This window comes from Meles meles, chromosome 14 (genome assembly GCF_922984935.1).
Source record: "Meles meles chromosome 14, mMelMel3.1 paternal haplotype, whole genome shotgun sequence".
Lineage (NCBI taxonomy): Eukaryota > Metazoa > Chordata > Mammalia > Carnivora > Mustelidae > Meles > Meles meles.
The window spans coordinates 12,248,970-12,267,182 of NC_060079.1; the positions used below are offsets into that span (position 1 = coordinate 12,248,970).

Below are 18,213 nucleotides of genomic sequence, written 5' to 3' on the forward strand. Positions count from 1 at the left end.
CTGTTTCACTGGGTTCACTACAGGCTGGAGGTAGGAACTGGAAGAGGAATAAAGGTGGTCAGCCTGATAACCAAATAGTAAAGATGCTATAAGAGCAAACACCAAAACTCAAAGACAGGCAGAAAAGCCCCGTTCCCCACCTTCCCACCCCCCAACCCCACTAGCTGAGGGTAGCATATTTTAAGAATAACCCTGAATCATGAAGAAAAGGGTAAGCTCAAATTCTCTATTTTACCAAGTCAGAGAAGAAGTATGACACATTCTAGCAAGGTTTCAATAAAAGCCAACTAAAAATAAATGAGCATATGAAAAGATGCTCAACATGTCATTACAGAACTGGAAATTAAAAAAGCAATTTTATGCCAGTAGTACACACTTATTAGAGTGGCAAAATCAGAACCCTGACAACACCAAATGCTGGAGAGGATGTGGGGCAAGAGGAACACTCATTCATTGCTGGTGGGAATGCAAAATGGTACAGCTACTGTGGAATATGGTTCGCAGTTTCTTACAAAATTAAACACACTCTTCCAATATATTCTAGCAATCACATTCCTAGATATTTACTCAAATGAGCTGCAAACTTATGACCATACAAAAACTGCACATGAACGTTTACAGCACTACATAGCAATTTCTAAAACTTGCAAGCAACCAAGATGTCCTTCAAACAGACTTCAACATCATGTAACAGACAAAAAGAAATGAACTATTAAGCCTCAAAAAGACATGGAGGAAACTTACGTGCAAACTGTTAAGTAACAGTAGGATTCCAACTATATAACATTCTTTAAATGGCAACTACAGAGAGAGTGTTCACTGCTTGTCGAGGGTTTGGGAGAGGGGGAAAGATGAAGAGTCAGAGCCAGGAGGATTTTTAGGGCACCAGAACTATTCTGTATGATCCTGTAATGGTACATAAAGGACACAGTCCTTTTATCAAAACCCTCTGAACTTTACAACACAGAGTGAACCTTAATGTAAACTATGTACTTTGTAATAATAATGTACCAACAGTGATTCAAGTATAACAAGTATACTACACTAAAGCAAGATGTTAATAAAAGGGGCTTGAAGCATTGTGGAGGGGAGCAGTCGAGGGAGGAAGAACTCTCCTCATTGTTGAATTTTTCTGTAAATATAAACTGCTCAAAAAATAAAGTCTATGAATTAAAAAAAATAGTTCTGTGTGATTCATAAAATAAGATACAGTCATCTGGAAAATTCACCACATAGAACATCCGTTTTGCAATGGTGTTATATAAATAAGGCAAGTGTATTTACTAAACCCGTTAGAATTAATTAAAAAGCCACTCTTAGATTACCTCCATCAAACTTGAAATTATCATGGCAAACACAAAAGGTCAAGTTTACAATATGTGATTTTTTTTAAGAACGGAAACTCTGGGAGACATCATTCCTTACCAGTGAGGGGTTTGTTACTCTCACTGGTGGCAGTAAGTGGACCAGTGACTGTCGATCAAATAGGAACCACAAAGAAAACAGCAACAAGCAACACTCCAGAAACTTATTATCAAATCAAAACCTATGCACAAAGACAACTAAGCTCAGGAGACTAGCAAAGTAGCAGCGCAAAAGCACATTGAAGAAATACAATTTAGAAACGTCTTTTTCTTTGAATTAGGTTCAAAATACTGAGAGACAAACACTGAAACAAAAATCTTAGCCATATACAAACCATCCTAACATGTAATGATCTGCTGGAAACCATCCATAAAATGGTAACTCAAGGCGACTCCCTGTTGCCGTACCAACACATGAACAGACCTGCATCCATTTCTGTGTGTTTTTATAAAACACACAGGTTCTTAGAGAATGGACACTGGAACAGTTACATTCCAAGGTTTTTACTGTTATCAAAATAGTCTGCATTTATGAAGCTACAGGAAAGAAGGGGACATGTGTCATGTCTGAAATTGCTCCTTGAAACGAAACAGATCCAAATAACAAAGTCATACCAAAAAGAGAAAGAATCATCCAGAGAGTTCACAGAGGCTTAATCTGGAATATATAGCTTTGCAAAGGCAAATATTTTAAATCTCAAGATTTAAAAAAAAGGTAGTGTAGGGAGGGCAAGAAGAGAGAGAAGAAAGTGCTTGAACAAATCTGCATAGATGCTGAACGGAATTTAAATATGGTTTCAGTTCACTTCCTCCAAAACTGTGCCTGGTTAACTGAGGTAGACTCTGGAAAAAACAGGCACAAAGATTCAAGTTGCCCAAAGGGCAATATTTAGTCATTTCAGAGGTTGTAAAACGAAAGTGCATTTTATGAGCACAAAAACAAGTGGGAGGTTTTTTACAGGAAAAATACTTCTATATGAATTCCTTATTTGTTGTGCTGGACTTCCAAACATATAAAACCTACACACTGCTGGTGACAAAGCAGTATCCGGGTTATTTACAGATATACAGGAAATAAGTCTGATCAAGAAGTGAGAACGGTAAAATAAAAAGAATAAATGACATTACCTTATTAGTTTTCCTTTTTTTTTTTTTATTAACAAGTCACTTGGAAATTCAGAAATACCAGAGTTAAAGAGCTGTTTAGAGCCAAAAAACCTAGTAAACATTTCAAGAATTACTGTTAATTTGCATTTGCTTAAAAATGTACCTATTATCTAAGGGATTTTATTTTTAAAGTACTCATACCATTCCTGCATTAAGAAACAATATTAAAAGCAAACGTCCTTTAAGAAATAAATAAATAAAGTCCAATTTGAAAGTATAAATAAGTAAATATCGTAATCATAATAGAGTTTTTAGCTTTTTCTGCAAAATAATTAGTGGAGATGAGACTATAACATTCAGGGTTCAAATATTTTTATTCCCTAATAAGCCCTCCAACTATAATTCCTATTCTTCTCTATTGTGACAGATTTTTAGATTCACATAAATATTATGTGCATCACAGATTAAGTGATACGTGAAAAAAAAATCATACAATCAAAACAGTTAAGAAACAAAAGACACAAAATAATGTTTTTAAAAAATGTTTCATTCAAGTTAATGTGGCCGTTTCTTGGAAAAGGCCAGCAAATATCCTTAACATTTTAGGCCTATCACACAGGATTAAGATGATTTATCACTGAGATAAAAGAAAGACTGGGAATCTACTATTACACCAAAAGGACTCAATAATCAAGATAATACTGAAGGAGCCGAAGCCCACACAATACGAAATACCTGCCTAAGTATATATATATCCTCCACCCTAGCTGGAGGAGAGAGAAACCTAACTATGCCAACTGGCTACCATTTTACAATTCTCATCATAGATTCAACAGTATAAACTATAAAGAACTTCCAACGCAGGAGGTCACGTGAACTCAAGCTGTACAAAACCTCAGGATTATCAGTAATTTCGTGTTCAACAGAGTCAGGCTACATATAGCCAAGTGCAAGAGTACAGTGTACATTTACGTTGTACACTGGTGCTGCAGACACACATTTTTACTTGAAGAACCTGTATGTTTGTTGATACAGATTTACCAGATATATGTACGCTCACTTTTTGAGTAATTAGTGGTTTCACCCTATACCCTGACAATCAAATATCACATCAGAAAAACTGCTATCTCAGGAGCTCAACTGAAGCCCTAATTATGCAGCTAGACCTCAACACATTTCCTCTTCCAAGCTGTCTTGCTTTTTCTGGAGACAGAGGTCCAAGCCCAAAGTGTGTTTTGATCATGCTAGAATGTCTACAGTGCTACTAACTGGAAGAGGAAAGTCTGTGATGCCATCATCTAGTTTCCTGCTTGGATTTCTAGAAGGTTTCAGCCTACATTTAAAAGCCATTTGTCTAGTACATTTCATCAACACTAAGTACCTTTAAAAAAATAGTAATAACAAGAACAAAATGTCTACCATAATTACACGTGTACACGTTTACAATAAACATGAAGTTTGGGAAATGGTTTGTGAAAATCGCCAGATCTATAATAATTCCATTGTTCAAACAAACTTATTTTAAAACAGATTTAAAGGAGAAAGAGAAAAAAACCTATATATATTATCTTCCAAAGCAAACACAGATTACCGTGCCTCTCCTTTTAAAATCTGAACTCGTTTCATTAGTTGGAGCCAGAAGCCACACAGTGTAATTATAGAAAGTGCCCAGTCAGAATTGCCCAGCTTAGTCCAACTCTGTAAGCCACAGAGCTCCCACCCGAGGCTCTCGTACACCGTAAGCAACCAATGCAAGCCTGCTAAACAAAGGAACTTCCGATGAGATATTTGCAAGACAGAATTGTACAAAACTCGGTCCTAACCTCACTGTGCTGCAGAGCCCAAAACACTCAAGGTTTCAGATGAAGTAAAGGAACTGAATCTTTCTAATCTGATAATGCAACATAGAAAAAAAAAAAGAAGAAGAAGACAACAATTTTCTCATTCTGGGTAAGGCAACACACTGTCTTGCGATAAAGATAGCGTACGTACAGTATACAGTAAAGGCTGGACAGAACACCCAAGCAATCTCCTCAGGATCCTTCAAGGGGGTTAAGAAACACAAAGCATTCACCACCCACTGACAGAGCAAAATGAGAAACAACAGAAATCAAAAATTTTAAAAGTGCTCCTGGTTCACCATCATACCAAAGATAAGCCTCTAGGAAGCTTGAGTGTCCAAATACTACTTAACTGGTAATTTTTTAAAAATCACAATTACCATATTATTATCCATGAAGAGTGTTAAAAGAAGAAATACATGCCAACACAAGTAACACAAGACCTAGAAAAAGAGTCTAACAAGTTTTAGCGATCAAAACACACATGTTTTAATAGCTGCCCTTAGGACTTCAGGGAAAAAAAAAATGTTACTGGATGGTAACAGTCTAAGATTATCTTAGTGTGATCATTTATTTCTTTATTTAAAAGTTAATGAATAAAAGAAAACTTACTTCAATTTTTTAAATGAATTCATTCAATTAAAATAAAAATCATGATGTCCTGTGATTTTAACTCTTATAAACTATGCCCCAGAGGGAAGGAGGGGTGATTTATCACATTATATAAAATATTGGAGTTTAGAATCAGACTTCAGTTATCTGAAAATTATACAATTCCTAACAGGGGAAACAAATGTCTTAAAGCAAGATACTAAGAGTTTTTTTGTTAAGTGTCTAAAACAGTCTATCATTTTTAGTTTGAAATCAGTGGGCGCTCTCCAAAACTGAGAATTCAAGACAGCATCGAATACAAATTTTAAAAAAGCATCACCATTAAAGCAAAGGTTGCCCAATCCAAATGGGATAAATATAATTTAAAAAAACAAACACGAGGAAGCTCTACTTGTGATTAGATATAAGCCATCTACTTTTTCTGGCCTCTTTTTAGTGTCTAATTCCTGTTGAACTCAATGTGCATGTCAGACTCCTATCCTAATCTTCCTGTAGTGTACAAGTTCTCAACCTAGACAAGGAATAATTTTAAAATTTTAAAATGAACATCACTCATTATGTATAATGCTATTTTGTTAAACCAGCTGTCCGGAAAACTATAAAGATTTTGTTTGTTTTGCATTAGCCACAAGAGAGTGGACTTCCTTAGAAGACCAAAGTATTTATTTAGAATATGAAAGTCAAGTTCAGCAAAAATCAAACATTGTTAGAGCTGAGGAAAATAAAAGGCTTATCTATTTGAACATACTGAACGAAAAGTGAAAACAAATCTAGAGTTCAAGAATGAAGAAGTGCTTCTTATGCAATCATACTATTCTCCCCACCCTTCCAACATAAGGGCCAGCAACGAATACTAAAGACCAGAGAAACAACCTGACAAAACACTTCAAAGACCACAAGCCATGAGGACATCATGAAGCTGAATAAAGGATTAGATAGTCAATAGAAGAAACAGTGGGAGAACAGAAGGTAAAAATTTGACTATATGATAGACTGTGACAGTAACAGTTGAATTCTAAAGGTTTAACAAATTATTTAATTCAAAACCACCATTTTTAACAATAATGAATTTGACATGAATCCAGTTCTAATGTTAAAAGTCAACATACATGGGTCCCTCACGCTCAGAGCGAAGAATAGAAAACAAAACAAAACAAAACAAAAAACCAACAAATGCAACTGAGAAAGAGAAGTCCTTCTAACCCTTTTGTAAACAAGCTTCTACGTGAGCACACTGATGGCTCTTTAGTCTCCTGACACACTGCTTTGCACGTGCAAAATTAATGCGTGAAAACGTGGCATTACCAGCACAAAGCCAGGTGAGGGAGACTATCAGGCTCCCTGTGTTGTTAGCTTTTCTTCTTTCCCAACTATATATATATATATTCTTTGTGGTTTTAGGTTTTTTGCCTTTAAGGGAAGCACCTCTCCAATGAAAAGTTCTAAACCTGTTTAAAAAAAAAAAAAAAAACTGCAGGGAATTTCTTCACATTTTATAAATAAAAAATACCAGAAATGAAAGAACTGACAGAAATTCAAGCAGATCCAAATTCAACCATCCATTTTTCATACTTCTCCAAGTCTGCAGCAGAGACAGACTTGGCAATTTTCTTAAGAGCCAACTCAAAGTCTCCTTTGGTGACAGGCATCTGAAGCTCCTCTTTAGAAAGCGCACGGATCTCTTCCGGACCTAAGCCATTGATTCGCCGTCTCATTGCCATTAAAGAGGCATCCCTAAAAACATACAAAATCCATGAATCCACACTGATACAAATGTTTTAAACACTGTCAATTGTAACAAAGTTAAGAGAAAACATTCGAAAGATCATTTTATGTGTTTTTATGGTGCTGTGCAGAATTTCCCATTTTAGAGATAGTCTGAGGGCTCAGGAAAGGTTAAAACAGGATGCAAATGACTTAAACATACAATGTACTATTAACGACTCCTAAAATTTAGTCGAGGTTGGACTCCAATAGTACTGAATTTTCTTTTCCCCACTTGCTTTTCAAAGGCAGCCAAGAAAGTTAGGAAGCAGAAGTAGAGTTTTGAAATATGGAATTACACACCTGAAAACGAACACATGGCTAATATTAAGATAATTCAAATCTTGTAACAGTTTGTCTACGATCTAATTAGAGGAGGTAAAGCCAGGAAACTCCTTCTCCGGAACACGAATGTATCTGCATGGGGTAGATGGGGAGGCCCCACATGGGGCTCTGGTGGACAACTGAAGGGATTAAACCAGGCTTCTCCGGATCCTATTTGCAGCTGCACATAGTTATGAAGGTCTGCAAGAACTGGACAATGAATGCTCACCAAAAAGCTACTAGGAAGCCAACCCAACCAAAACTTCAAATTTTATATGTATTTTACACAGTGGAACTATTGGGAGCTTGTGTGCCACTAAACTTACATGTATGTAAGAAAAATACTAGTACAAAAAGTGAGAAACAACAGATACTACAGTTTTAAAGAAAGGCTACTGCTGTCAACTGAAGTACAGTTAAGATGGGAAAAAAGGAAATCCTTATTGAGTGAGGTGAATTGTCTACAAATATGATGTCACTACATTGAAAGGGAAATATAGAATATATTTTATACACATAAAATATGTATTTCCCAGCTTCAACTGATACAACTTTGCTTGCTCATCTGCATGTGGTAAAATAATAACCAAAACTAATATTATTTTATGTTGATACAACTAGGCTCCAATTTAGGGCTAAACTGACCTTAGCTTGTCAAAGTCAAAGGATAGATCAGAGAAAGACAAAATTTATCTTTGGTGTCACTCATATGTGGAATATAAAAAACAATGCAGAGGATCACAGCGGAAGGGAGGGAAAACTGAATGGTAAGTAATACAGAGGGAGACAACCCAGGAGACAATCCAGCAAACTGAGGGTTGCTGGAGGGGAGGCGGTGGGAGGATGGGGTAATCAGTGATAGGCATTAAGGAGGGCACATGATGTGATGAGCACTGGGTGTTATACGCAACTGATGAATTGTTAAACTCTGTATCTGAACTAAAGATGTATATCTTTAGTTAGTACTATATGTTGGCTAATTGAATTTAAATTAAAAAAAAAATAAAAGGTGACCATATTGTTATACAATCATTCATCTAACAATGACCCATGAAGTTATGTAGAAAAGAAACAAGACAAATGAGAAATCATTTCAAGGAAATGGGTCACTGCTTTCATGCAAGAGCTAGGAATGATACTAACTTTAAGATCAATCCTCCTGCCAAATCTATACCTAAGATCTAAGGTCACAGATCATTAAAAAAAAAAAAAAAAATACCTGCAAACATTAGTTATATCAGCACCAGAATAGCCCTCAATCTTCTCTGCTATATCTTCCAATTCAATGTCAGGATCCAGTTCAACCTCACGAAGATTGATCTTCAGCAGCTCAGTTCTTCCTTTTGCTGTAGAAGATTTTTTTGTTAGTGTTGGAGGTTTTACTTTACAAATCATCTAGATGAGAAATATGTATTTTCTCATCATACTTTCTTTTAAAGTATGAGTCAGTAAGTGACTCCTAAGTGGACTCCAGTGAGTCCACCTAATATTTCCAACTCATGGCATGACTCAGAATTACTGAATTTCCTAAGTACCTTGGCTGCAATAACTAGAAATTGAAACAAAACTCAAAGAGTTTTCCTTATAGATTGTGAAGATACTTGCTGTGAAAACAAAGGGTCTGTAGTCCTTTATGAAAAAGAAAATCATTAATATTCAAGCATCAAATGTGCTTTTAGTAAAAAGCAACATTTAGTCTAGTTTTATAAAATTAGATTGTGTGGAGTATAACTCCTATGAATCAATTTGCTCACCTTTAAAAGTGATATAGAAAAAAGATTTCTTAGGATACAGGAAATCAGCACTTAGTACAAAACACATATTAATGTGGTTTTTTTTTACTTGGAGAGCCCGCCCACAGACATTTGCTGTTCCGATACGACTGAAATGTGTATTGTACTGTGTAAGCTCAATGAATCACAGACTTATTTAAAATAACCAACTACGCTTGCTGCCTCACTATCAGTGTTAACGTCACATTTCTATTGAATACAGCATACTAAGATAATGCACACTTAGGTTGCATCTGGCTTTCTATTATTTTCTGATATGTAAAATGAAATGTAATTTTCCCCAACTTATTTTGAAAAACCTTAAATCTACATGTTAAAAAAAAAAAGTCAACAACCATTTACCTTCCATCTAGACTCATCATTTGTCAATATTTTGCCATTATCACTCCCTTCGCCTCTCCTCCCTCCTCCCTTTTTTGAATTTAGAGCTAACTATAGGCACTGCAACACTTCACCTTGAATTCTTCAGCGTGTACCTTCTAAGAACAAAGACGGCCATACAATTATTACACTTACCAGCAAATTCAACCCTGGTACATTAGAATCACCTAACACACAATCCAGATTAACAAACATGTCCCCATTTTCCCCAGGAAACTTTCTTAAAATCTATCACCCATTGCATTTAGTTATCATATCTCTTTAGTATTCTTTAATCTAAAGCAGTTCCCCAAAGTTTGCTTTATCTTTTCTGACACTGACAATTCCCCCAAATGATCATACAGAGTTCAAAGCGTTCTAGTAAAGATCCCAAAGGTCTGTTTGTGGATCTGAACAGGCAGATATTAAAATGTTTATGGAAATGGAAAGAATCAAGGACAACCAAGACACACTGGAAAAACAACAATAAGGTGGGAGGAACTGCCCTATCAGGATTTAAGACTTATTACAAAGTAATAAGATTCAAATCAATGTAATACTCTTGCAGAGATAAACAAATAGATCGATGATACAGAACAGGGAGCCCAGAAGCAGATCAAAGCGTATACTATGGCACCTATTTAAGCCATGTGGTTCAAGCAGTAGGAGAAAATGCCAGAACAACTACTGTCTACTGGGAAAAAAATGAAATTGCATCCTGCCTCATACCATACATAAAAATCGGTGCCAGGGGCGCCTGGGTAGGTCAGTCGTTAAGCGTCTGCCTTTGGCTCAGGTTGTGATCCCAGGGTCCTGGGATCAAGGCCCACATCGGGCTCCCTGCTCAGGGGGAAGCCTGTTTCTCCCTTTCCCTCTCCCCTGCTTGTGCTCCCCACCCCTCTGTCAAATAAATAAATCAAAAATCTTTTTTAAAAAAATCGGTGCCAGATGTATTACCACTCTAAATATAAGATGCAAAATTAGAAACATTTTAGAAGATAAAACAAGAAATATATTAATGAATTCAGAGTGAATATTCTTAAGATATATAGATAAATAGATAAATATCTATATATATATTCAAGAAGCTGCCCACAAAGGAAAAGACTGACAAACCTAGCACATAAAATTAGGAACCCCCATTCACCAAGACTGTAAAGAGTGCAACACAAAAGCTGGCATTTGAGAAGATATTTACAACATATATTGCAAACTACTTAATCCAGAATATTTAAAGAACTCCTACAAATATTAAAGGTCAGACTACCTAACAGAAAAATGGGCAAAAGATATGAACAGATATTTGTTATGTATCCCTTCCTTTATTAGCCGTTTGATTTTGTTACAATCCAAATGGCTACCATAGGAAAAGATACTCAAATTATTTAATAAAGAAGGAAATAAAAATTAAACCACAATGAGAGAGCACTGCACACCAAGAGACTGGTATATGAATTAAAAAGTCTAAGGTTTTGGAAAAATGTGAAGCAACGCGAACTCTCCTATCTTGCTGGCTGCAGTACGGTGTGTAACAGCCACTTCGGAACCACCACGTGGGAAGACAGACTGGATTTGTCTCTTATTGTTCCAGCTGTGCAACTTGACCAGCGACTCACTGCATGGACGGAATGCTCCATCTCCCTAAAGAAACTCAGGCATTTTTATCATTATACAAGTATAAAAATATTCATAGCAGTACTATTCATAATTGCCTAGAATTGAAACAGTTAAACTGTCTACCAAATAATATGATGGGTAACTGTGGTATAATGACATAATGGATGTTATAGGCTAAACTGTCTCCTCCAACCCCCCTGAAGTTTTATGTTAAGTTCTAACTTCCAATACTTCAGAATGTAACTGTATTTGAAGACAGGGCCTTTAAGAGGTGATTAAAGTAAAATGAGGTCATATGGGTGGGCCCTAATCCAGTCTGACTGGTATCTTTACAAGAGCAGGAGGTTAGGACACATACACAAAAGACGACTACATAAAGACACTGGGAGAAAATGGCCTTCTATAAGCCAAGGAAAGAGACCCCAGAATGAAACAACACCTTGCTCGATCTTGGACTTCTAGACTGAGAAAATAAATTGCTGTTGTTTAAGCCACCCAGTCTGTGGTACTCTGTAATGGCAGCCCTAGCTGACCAATACAATGGAATGCTATACAGCAACAAAAATGAACCCCACCTAGATTTCATAATACGGATGAATCTTAAAAATGTACTTGAACAAAAGAAGCGAAATACAAATAAATACAATTAGTGTGATTCAATTTAAGTTTTAAAAAAGATAAAACTGTGTTTGGGGATACTATTAGGTATATTAGGGTATAATAGGGGATATTATTAGGTGAGAAAATTATAAGAAAAAATAAATTATTTCCAAAAAAGGAATAACAGTGATTACCACCAGGGGGCAGAGGAAGGGAGCTATGCTAGGGAAGAATATACTGGGAGCTTCTAAGGTCAGATAATGCTCTATTTCTGGTCCTAGAAAGTAGTTACATGGTTATTTGCCAATTATTGGATAGACTGAACTAAATTTTAATACATGGTTCTATAACAAGTTATAGTTCTCACTCACACACGCAAAGACAAAGCAAAGCAATGCAAAGAGAAGCCGAGAAGCCACAGTGGGAAGAGAAGCAAGCAGGCATTATCTGAGATTGCCAGGAAAAAAAAGAAAGAGCATGAGTCAGAAATCTTTACCTCTAGAATTCCTTAATCTTGGGAGCTCCTTATCTTTGATCATCCCCAGCCAAGAGGCCCACCTTAGAGTTCACTATGGTATAGAGACATAGAAGTCCTGCACTCAGATGGTCAGCAAGAGGGGTGTGGGAAAAACAAGGGGAGGACAGGAAGACCCTAGGTCTGCTGTTACAGAAAGTGGCTGTGCTCCTGATGCCTCAGTAAGAACTCCGAACGTAACCCAAGTGCGACTTCATAGTGCTCCACACACAGCAGGTGAATGTTAGCCAACAAATATCACTTTGCTCTTAGTCCTAATGTCAAGAGTATCGCTGTATTTGTAAATCAAAATGTTTTACTGCAGCCCGCCCTAAGAACTCAAACACCAAGTTCAACATAATGTATCATCCCACAGAAACAAAGTTCCAGTCTGTCACCTTAAGTGAACTTTGGAGCATACGCCTGCTCAGAGTGAGGGCCTAGTGCTACTGAAGCCTAGTAGGCTTCAGTCACTATAATTTGAGGGAAAATAACTTGTAATTCTGGTTGTATCAGTGGTTTGTTAGAAGATTCCAAGTAGGATTTATTGACTCCATAAAACTGAATGATATTGTTGAAGGATTTAACTTGAAATTAATATGTTAATAAAGAACTGCAAATGCCACATAACCAAGTCAGTACACATTCTAAATTTAAATAGACATTGTTAAAAGGATCACACACTTCTTATACTAACAATTCTTCTTAAGCACACTTGGCAGGCCAGTGAAGAAGATAGCGGGTATGTGCTCTGGGGCCAGGCTGTCTGGGCTCACAGCCCTGCTCTGCCTCACTGGTGGGATACTTAACCCCTCAGTGCCTCAGTTTCCTCACATGTCAGATAAAGAAACGAAGAGCATCTACTGCTTAAGACTGTTGCGTGGGTTAAATAAGTTAATACATGTAAGGTCTGGCCCACAGCACTCAAAAGTGTTCATTGCGGTGCCTCCTCACCCCACGCCAGCATCACCAGTGGTTAGCCAACAAACAAGATTAAAGGGAGACATAGAAAACCCAGATCCCTTTTATTAAGGACCATGTGAGACACCGCTGGGAGACACAAGGGAGATAGGCCAGGCCAAAGAAGCCTTCTCAGAATTAGCATGCTTTAATGTCAACTTTGAAATATCAATAAACTTTTCATAAATTTTTATTTATTTAAGGAATCTCTACACCCAATGTGGGGCTCAAACTCACAACCCCAAGATCAAGGGTCATATCTTCTTCTCACTGAGCCAGCCAGGCACCCCACTGGATTTTTTGTTCTTTTTCTTCTTTTTAAGTAAGCTCCACGGCCCAAGATGGGGCTCAAACACACATCCGAAGATCAAGAGCCACATGTTCTACTGACTGAGCCAGGCAGGGGCCCCAGTAAAGTTTAAATAGAGGCAGAGAGAGAACAATCTGGGAAATGGGAGTACCATAAATAAGTACATGGAAGTAAGAAGCAGCATGCATGTACCAGAGTGGTGGCAGGAGTAAGTAGGAGAGTATGAAGGAGGCCTGAGAAAGGCAAATAGACACAATTAAGAAGGATAAGACCTACAACTTAAAGAAAAAAAAAAAAAAGCGCTCTGACCCTGATGGGATAGGAAATGAGTCTAAGAGACTCTATGACACTTCAGTGATTTAGGGAGGTTATTCTAAAAGCAAAATATAATTCAATGAAAGGGGCTGGAAAAGGACTACATTAAGCTGACCAGGTGCCTGCTGCTATAATTTAGATGCATAAAGGAAGAAGAGACTTAGTGTGAGGCCAGGCTCTAGCTGCGCCTGTTATTTTGCCTTTTGTTAACTACGGCAGATTGTATTTACCAGGACGGCTGCAACAGCCTCTCTCATCCCACACGTGCTTCTACAATGGGGTCTCGCCACTCGCCACCCAGAGGTAGTCTCTTGAAAATGGTGGGACTGTAAATGTTGCAACCCAGGGTACAGCAGAAGTGATACTACACAGCCTCTGCGGCTAGGTTATAAAAAGGGATGCCCCTACCACCTATTCCAGGGAACACCTGGCGCCCTGAGCTACTACGTATGTATGAACTCTGACTATCTGGAAACCCACCACGCCTGGAGCAGCCAAGGCCTCATGGAATGGCCACAAGGAAGAAAGTGTTCCAGAAAGACGAGCTCTAGCTGAGGTGTCAGGGGTGCCTTTAGTTTTATCTATTCTCATTTTTTTTTAAATTTATTTATTTGACCGACAGAGATCACAAGTAGGCAGAGAGGCAGGCAGAGAGAGAGGAGGAAGCAGGCTCCCTGCTGAGCAGAGAGCCTGATGTGGGGCTCGATCCCAAGACCCTGGGATCATGACCTGAACCGAAGGCAGAGGCTTTAACCCCCTGAGCCACCCAGGCGCCCCTTATCTATTCTCATTTTTATACCTCCTTCCTTTTCCAACTAAAAATTTATTTTCATGGGTTCCTTTAGTTCATAAAATGTCCTTCAAACTTTTTTTTTTTTACTTTCATATAATCTTTCTTTACATTAATTTTACCCTAGATTTCTAAATCATTCCTTCAGGCCTCTCATTTTTCCAAAGGTTATTGTTTTATCTATTCCAGACCCTTCTGTTTTACCAGATGCTCCAGCCACAAGAGCTGTCTGTTCATTTTCAAGTAACCACACCTTTGTTTCTGTTTCTTCTCTGAAAATTAGTGAAAATCTAACTTCTCCCATGAAGTCTTCCCAAAGCACTTTGGTCAGAATTTATTATTCCTCATTCTCCACTCCAAAATACCATGGACGGGGTGGGGGGGGGGTTGTGTTAAACAGGTGATGGGGATTAAGGAGTGTACTTGTGATGAGCACTGGGCGTTGTATGTAAGCGTTGAATCACTATGTTGTACACCTGGAAGTAGTATTACACTGCACTGGAGTTTATGCTGCACTAGAATAAACTAACTGGAATTTTAAATTAAAAAACTTGAAAAAGTACCATGGAGAACACTAAGATCCCATGACACTGTTTTCCCTACAGTTAGGTTAAGTGTATGCCTACCTTCCAACTAACTGCACCTGGAGTTCTCTAAGGACAAGGCTTATACATTGCTTATATTCCCACAGTGCCTAATAAGTGCCTAACAGCAAAGAGCTAGATAAACACCTATTGAACTAATACAGATGAAAGAAAAAGCTAGACAGAGTTCTAATTATGATTACCTGTTTGGATACACATTAGGAGAAAGCAATTTCTCAAGTTCCATGGTCACAAGGTACACACCTTCAGACTAATAATGAGCAAAGAGAAGCACCCAAAGTGATTACCTATAAAGGACATAACGTTTTCATAAGGGAAAACAAGTTTAGAAGAAAGCCCTTCAGTCAGCCAAATCTATTTTCTTCTCCAATATTTCAAAGAAAGCTAAATTCCTACCTTTGTATCACAAAGCATGTCTTTCCCCCAATACCTAAGCTCTCCTCAGCAGTTTATAAAATTGCTATCATCGACTATTTTTCCAGTTACTTTTTTTTCTCCGTTATGGTGAATTAAAGTTCACAGTACCAAAGTTTAAATGATGTCAGTTCAAGTAGTAAAACTTTTATTTTCCCCCATTAGTATTAATTTCTTATTTATAATCATTGTACACAGTAGTAAAATTAAAACCGATTTCATAGAAATATACCAGATAGAATACAGATATTTGGTTTAGAAAACAAGGAAGAAAAAAAGGAGGGGGAAAAAAGAGAAAAGGAAAGAAACATTAAATCAGAAGTGGTAACAAACCACCCTTCAAACCTTCATGTGGCTAATATGAGAGCAAGCCAGGCAATAAGGAGCTGCTTCTGCGGGTTAGAATATTCCAGGATAGCTTAAAGCTTCTAAACTGAATGACTTTCATTACTGCTTTAAATAAGTTTATTATTGGGGCGCCTGGGTGGCTCAGCGGGTTAAAGCCTCTGCCTTCAGCTCAGGTCATGATCCCAGGGTCCTGGGATCGAGCCCCGCATCGGGCTCTCTGCTTAGCGGGGAGCCTGCTTCCTCCTCTCTCTCTCTCTGCCAGCCTCTCTGCCTACTTGTAATCTCTATCTGTCAAATAAATAAATCTTTAAAAAAATAAATAAATAAATAAATAAGTTTATTATTATTGTAAGGTCAATCAAAATTTCAGCACTGTTTTAAGAAAAATAACATTTTTCAAGTAATGAGATTATTAGAATTAATGGAAAGATAATACAAGAAGACCTATGAGCTAGAAATCTACCAATTAATTTTATCACAGAGCCTTGAGATTTAGTCATGAAAGTGACTAAGGAATATGTTTTAAAAATTAAGTTTTGGGGTCTTTGGGGGCTCAGTCGGTTGACCATCTGCCGTCGGCTCAGGTCATGATCTCATGACCCTGGGTTTGAGACCCGCATCAGGCTCCCTGCTCAGTGGGGAGTCTTCTCCCTTTTCCTCTGCTGCTCCCCCTGCTTGTGCTCTCTCTGTCAAATAAAGAAACATCTTTAAAAAAAAGAAAAAAAGTCGCAGGTGAGGCTTCCATTTCCGGCCATCACAAAAAAATTGGAACCAGACTTGTCTTTCTATGGTAAACACATAAAAGAGGCAACTGTTTTCATGCATTAGCCAATAGACAGAAAATAAATGTAAAGTAGCTTTTTCTTAAGCTCTACCAATAATATGAGTGCCTGCCAGAACAAAATTCAATACCCTTCAGAGGAAAACAACATAATCCAGACTGCCTACAATGTGGAGCATGTAATAAAAACTACTGGACACATAAGAAACAGAAAAATGTGACCCATAATTAAGAAAATTAAAAAGCAGCCAATGGAAATTGATGTTCCAGATTTAAGAATCAGCTGAAATAAACTATAAAGTCATATATCAATTATCTATTTCTGAATATGATATTACACTAAAACTTATTGGCTTAACATAATAATTTATTACCTTCATAGTTACTGTGTGCATCAGGAATTTGGGAGAAGCTTAGCTAGAATGCTCTCACTTGGGTTTTTGATGGTTAATTTTATGTGAACTTGGCTGGGCACAGTACCCATACATTTGGTCACACATTATTCTAGATGTTTCTATAAGGATGTTTTTGTATGAGATTAATATTTAAATCCATAGACTCAGTAAAGCAAACAGCTCTCCATAATGTGGGAGGCCTCATCTGATCAGCTGGAGGCCAAAGCAGAACGAAAGCCAGATCTACCCAGAACAAGAGGGAATTCTGCCCAAGAGGGCCCTTGGACTTGCATTGTGACATCAATGCCTCCCTGGGTCTCCAGCCTGCCAGCCTACCCTGCAGACTTTAGACCTACCAGTCTCTGTAATTCCATGAGCTAATCCATTAAAATAAATCTGTCTCTATATACATGCTCTACGAGTTCTGTTTCTCTGGAGAACCCTCACTAATGCAGGGTCTGTCATGAAATTTTAGTCAATGTACAGGCCAGGCCTATAGTCCTCCAAAAGTATATAACTCGCATAACAGGTAAGCTGGTTCCATTGGCTGCTAGTGGGAGACTTTTGTTTCTTCCCATCTGGGCTTCTCCATAGGCTATTTGTCCTCATGGTATGGCAGCTGGCTACCTCAAAAGCATGTAATCTGAGAGAGGGAGAGCCAGGCAGGAACTATCCTTTTTATGATTTAGCCTCGGAAGTCACTTATAGCATCATTCTCCTATATTCTATTCCTTAGAAACAAATCCCTAAGTCCAGTACATTGTCAGGGGGAGAGGAACTAAGCTCCAACTTTTGATGGGAAAAATCTCCAAGAATTACAGGAAAAGATAGACAAAACGGATAAAGAACTGGGGAACCCCAGCAAAGCAACAGAAACTATATTAAATTGCCAAATGGAAATGCTAGATTTGCAAAATATGTTTGAAATGAAAAATACAATGGTTGAGATTAAAAGCAGATTAAGAAATGGCAGAAGAAAGTGTCAATGAACATGAAGATAAATGAACAGAAATTATCCAACCTGAAGAATTAGAAAAAAGACTGAAAAAAATGTAATAGAGTCCAGTGACCTGTGCAACAATATCAACGTCCAACATACATGCAGGATAAATAAAAAAGGAAAATTTTATAGAGTACATCATAGTAAAATTGCTGAAAAAAAAAGATAAACAGAGTATCTTAACAACCACAGAGGGGGGTGCCTGGGTGGCTCAGTCAGTTAACCATCCAACTCTTGATTTCAGCTTAGGTCATGATCTCAGGGTCATGAGATCAAGCCCCTCATTGGGTTCCACAATGGCTGTGGAGTGTGCTTAAGATTCTCTCTCTTCTTCTCCCTCTGCCCCTCCCTTCCTAAAATAAAAGCAAACAAACAAACAAAAAGCCCAAAAAACAAACC

At 37.6% G+C, this 18,213-nt stretch overlaps 1 protein-coding gene across 10 annotated transcripts in view; it reads right to left on the bottom strand.

Moving 5' to 3' along the window:
* Positions 1-5,940: 5,940 nt before the first annotated feature.
* The window catches only part of KATNAL1 (katanin catalytic subunit A1 like 1), a 77,812-nt gene continuing 65,539 nt past the window's right edge, over positions 5,941-18,213 (bottom strand). For all 10 annotated transcript variants that reach the window (XM_045978405.1, XM_045978395.1, XM_045978400.1 and 7 more), the window contains 2 exons: positions 8,232-8,358; positions 5,941-6,658 (listed from right to left, as the gene is read on the bottom strand). In XM_045978405.1, coding sequence (XP_045834361.1) covers positions 6,460-6,658; positions 8,232-8,358 — 326 coding nt within the window. In that variant the 3' untranslated portion in view covers positions 5,941-6,459. The remainder of the gene's footprint in view (positions 6,659-8,231; positions 8,359-18,213) is intronic.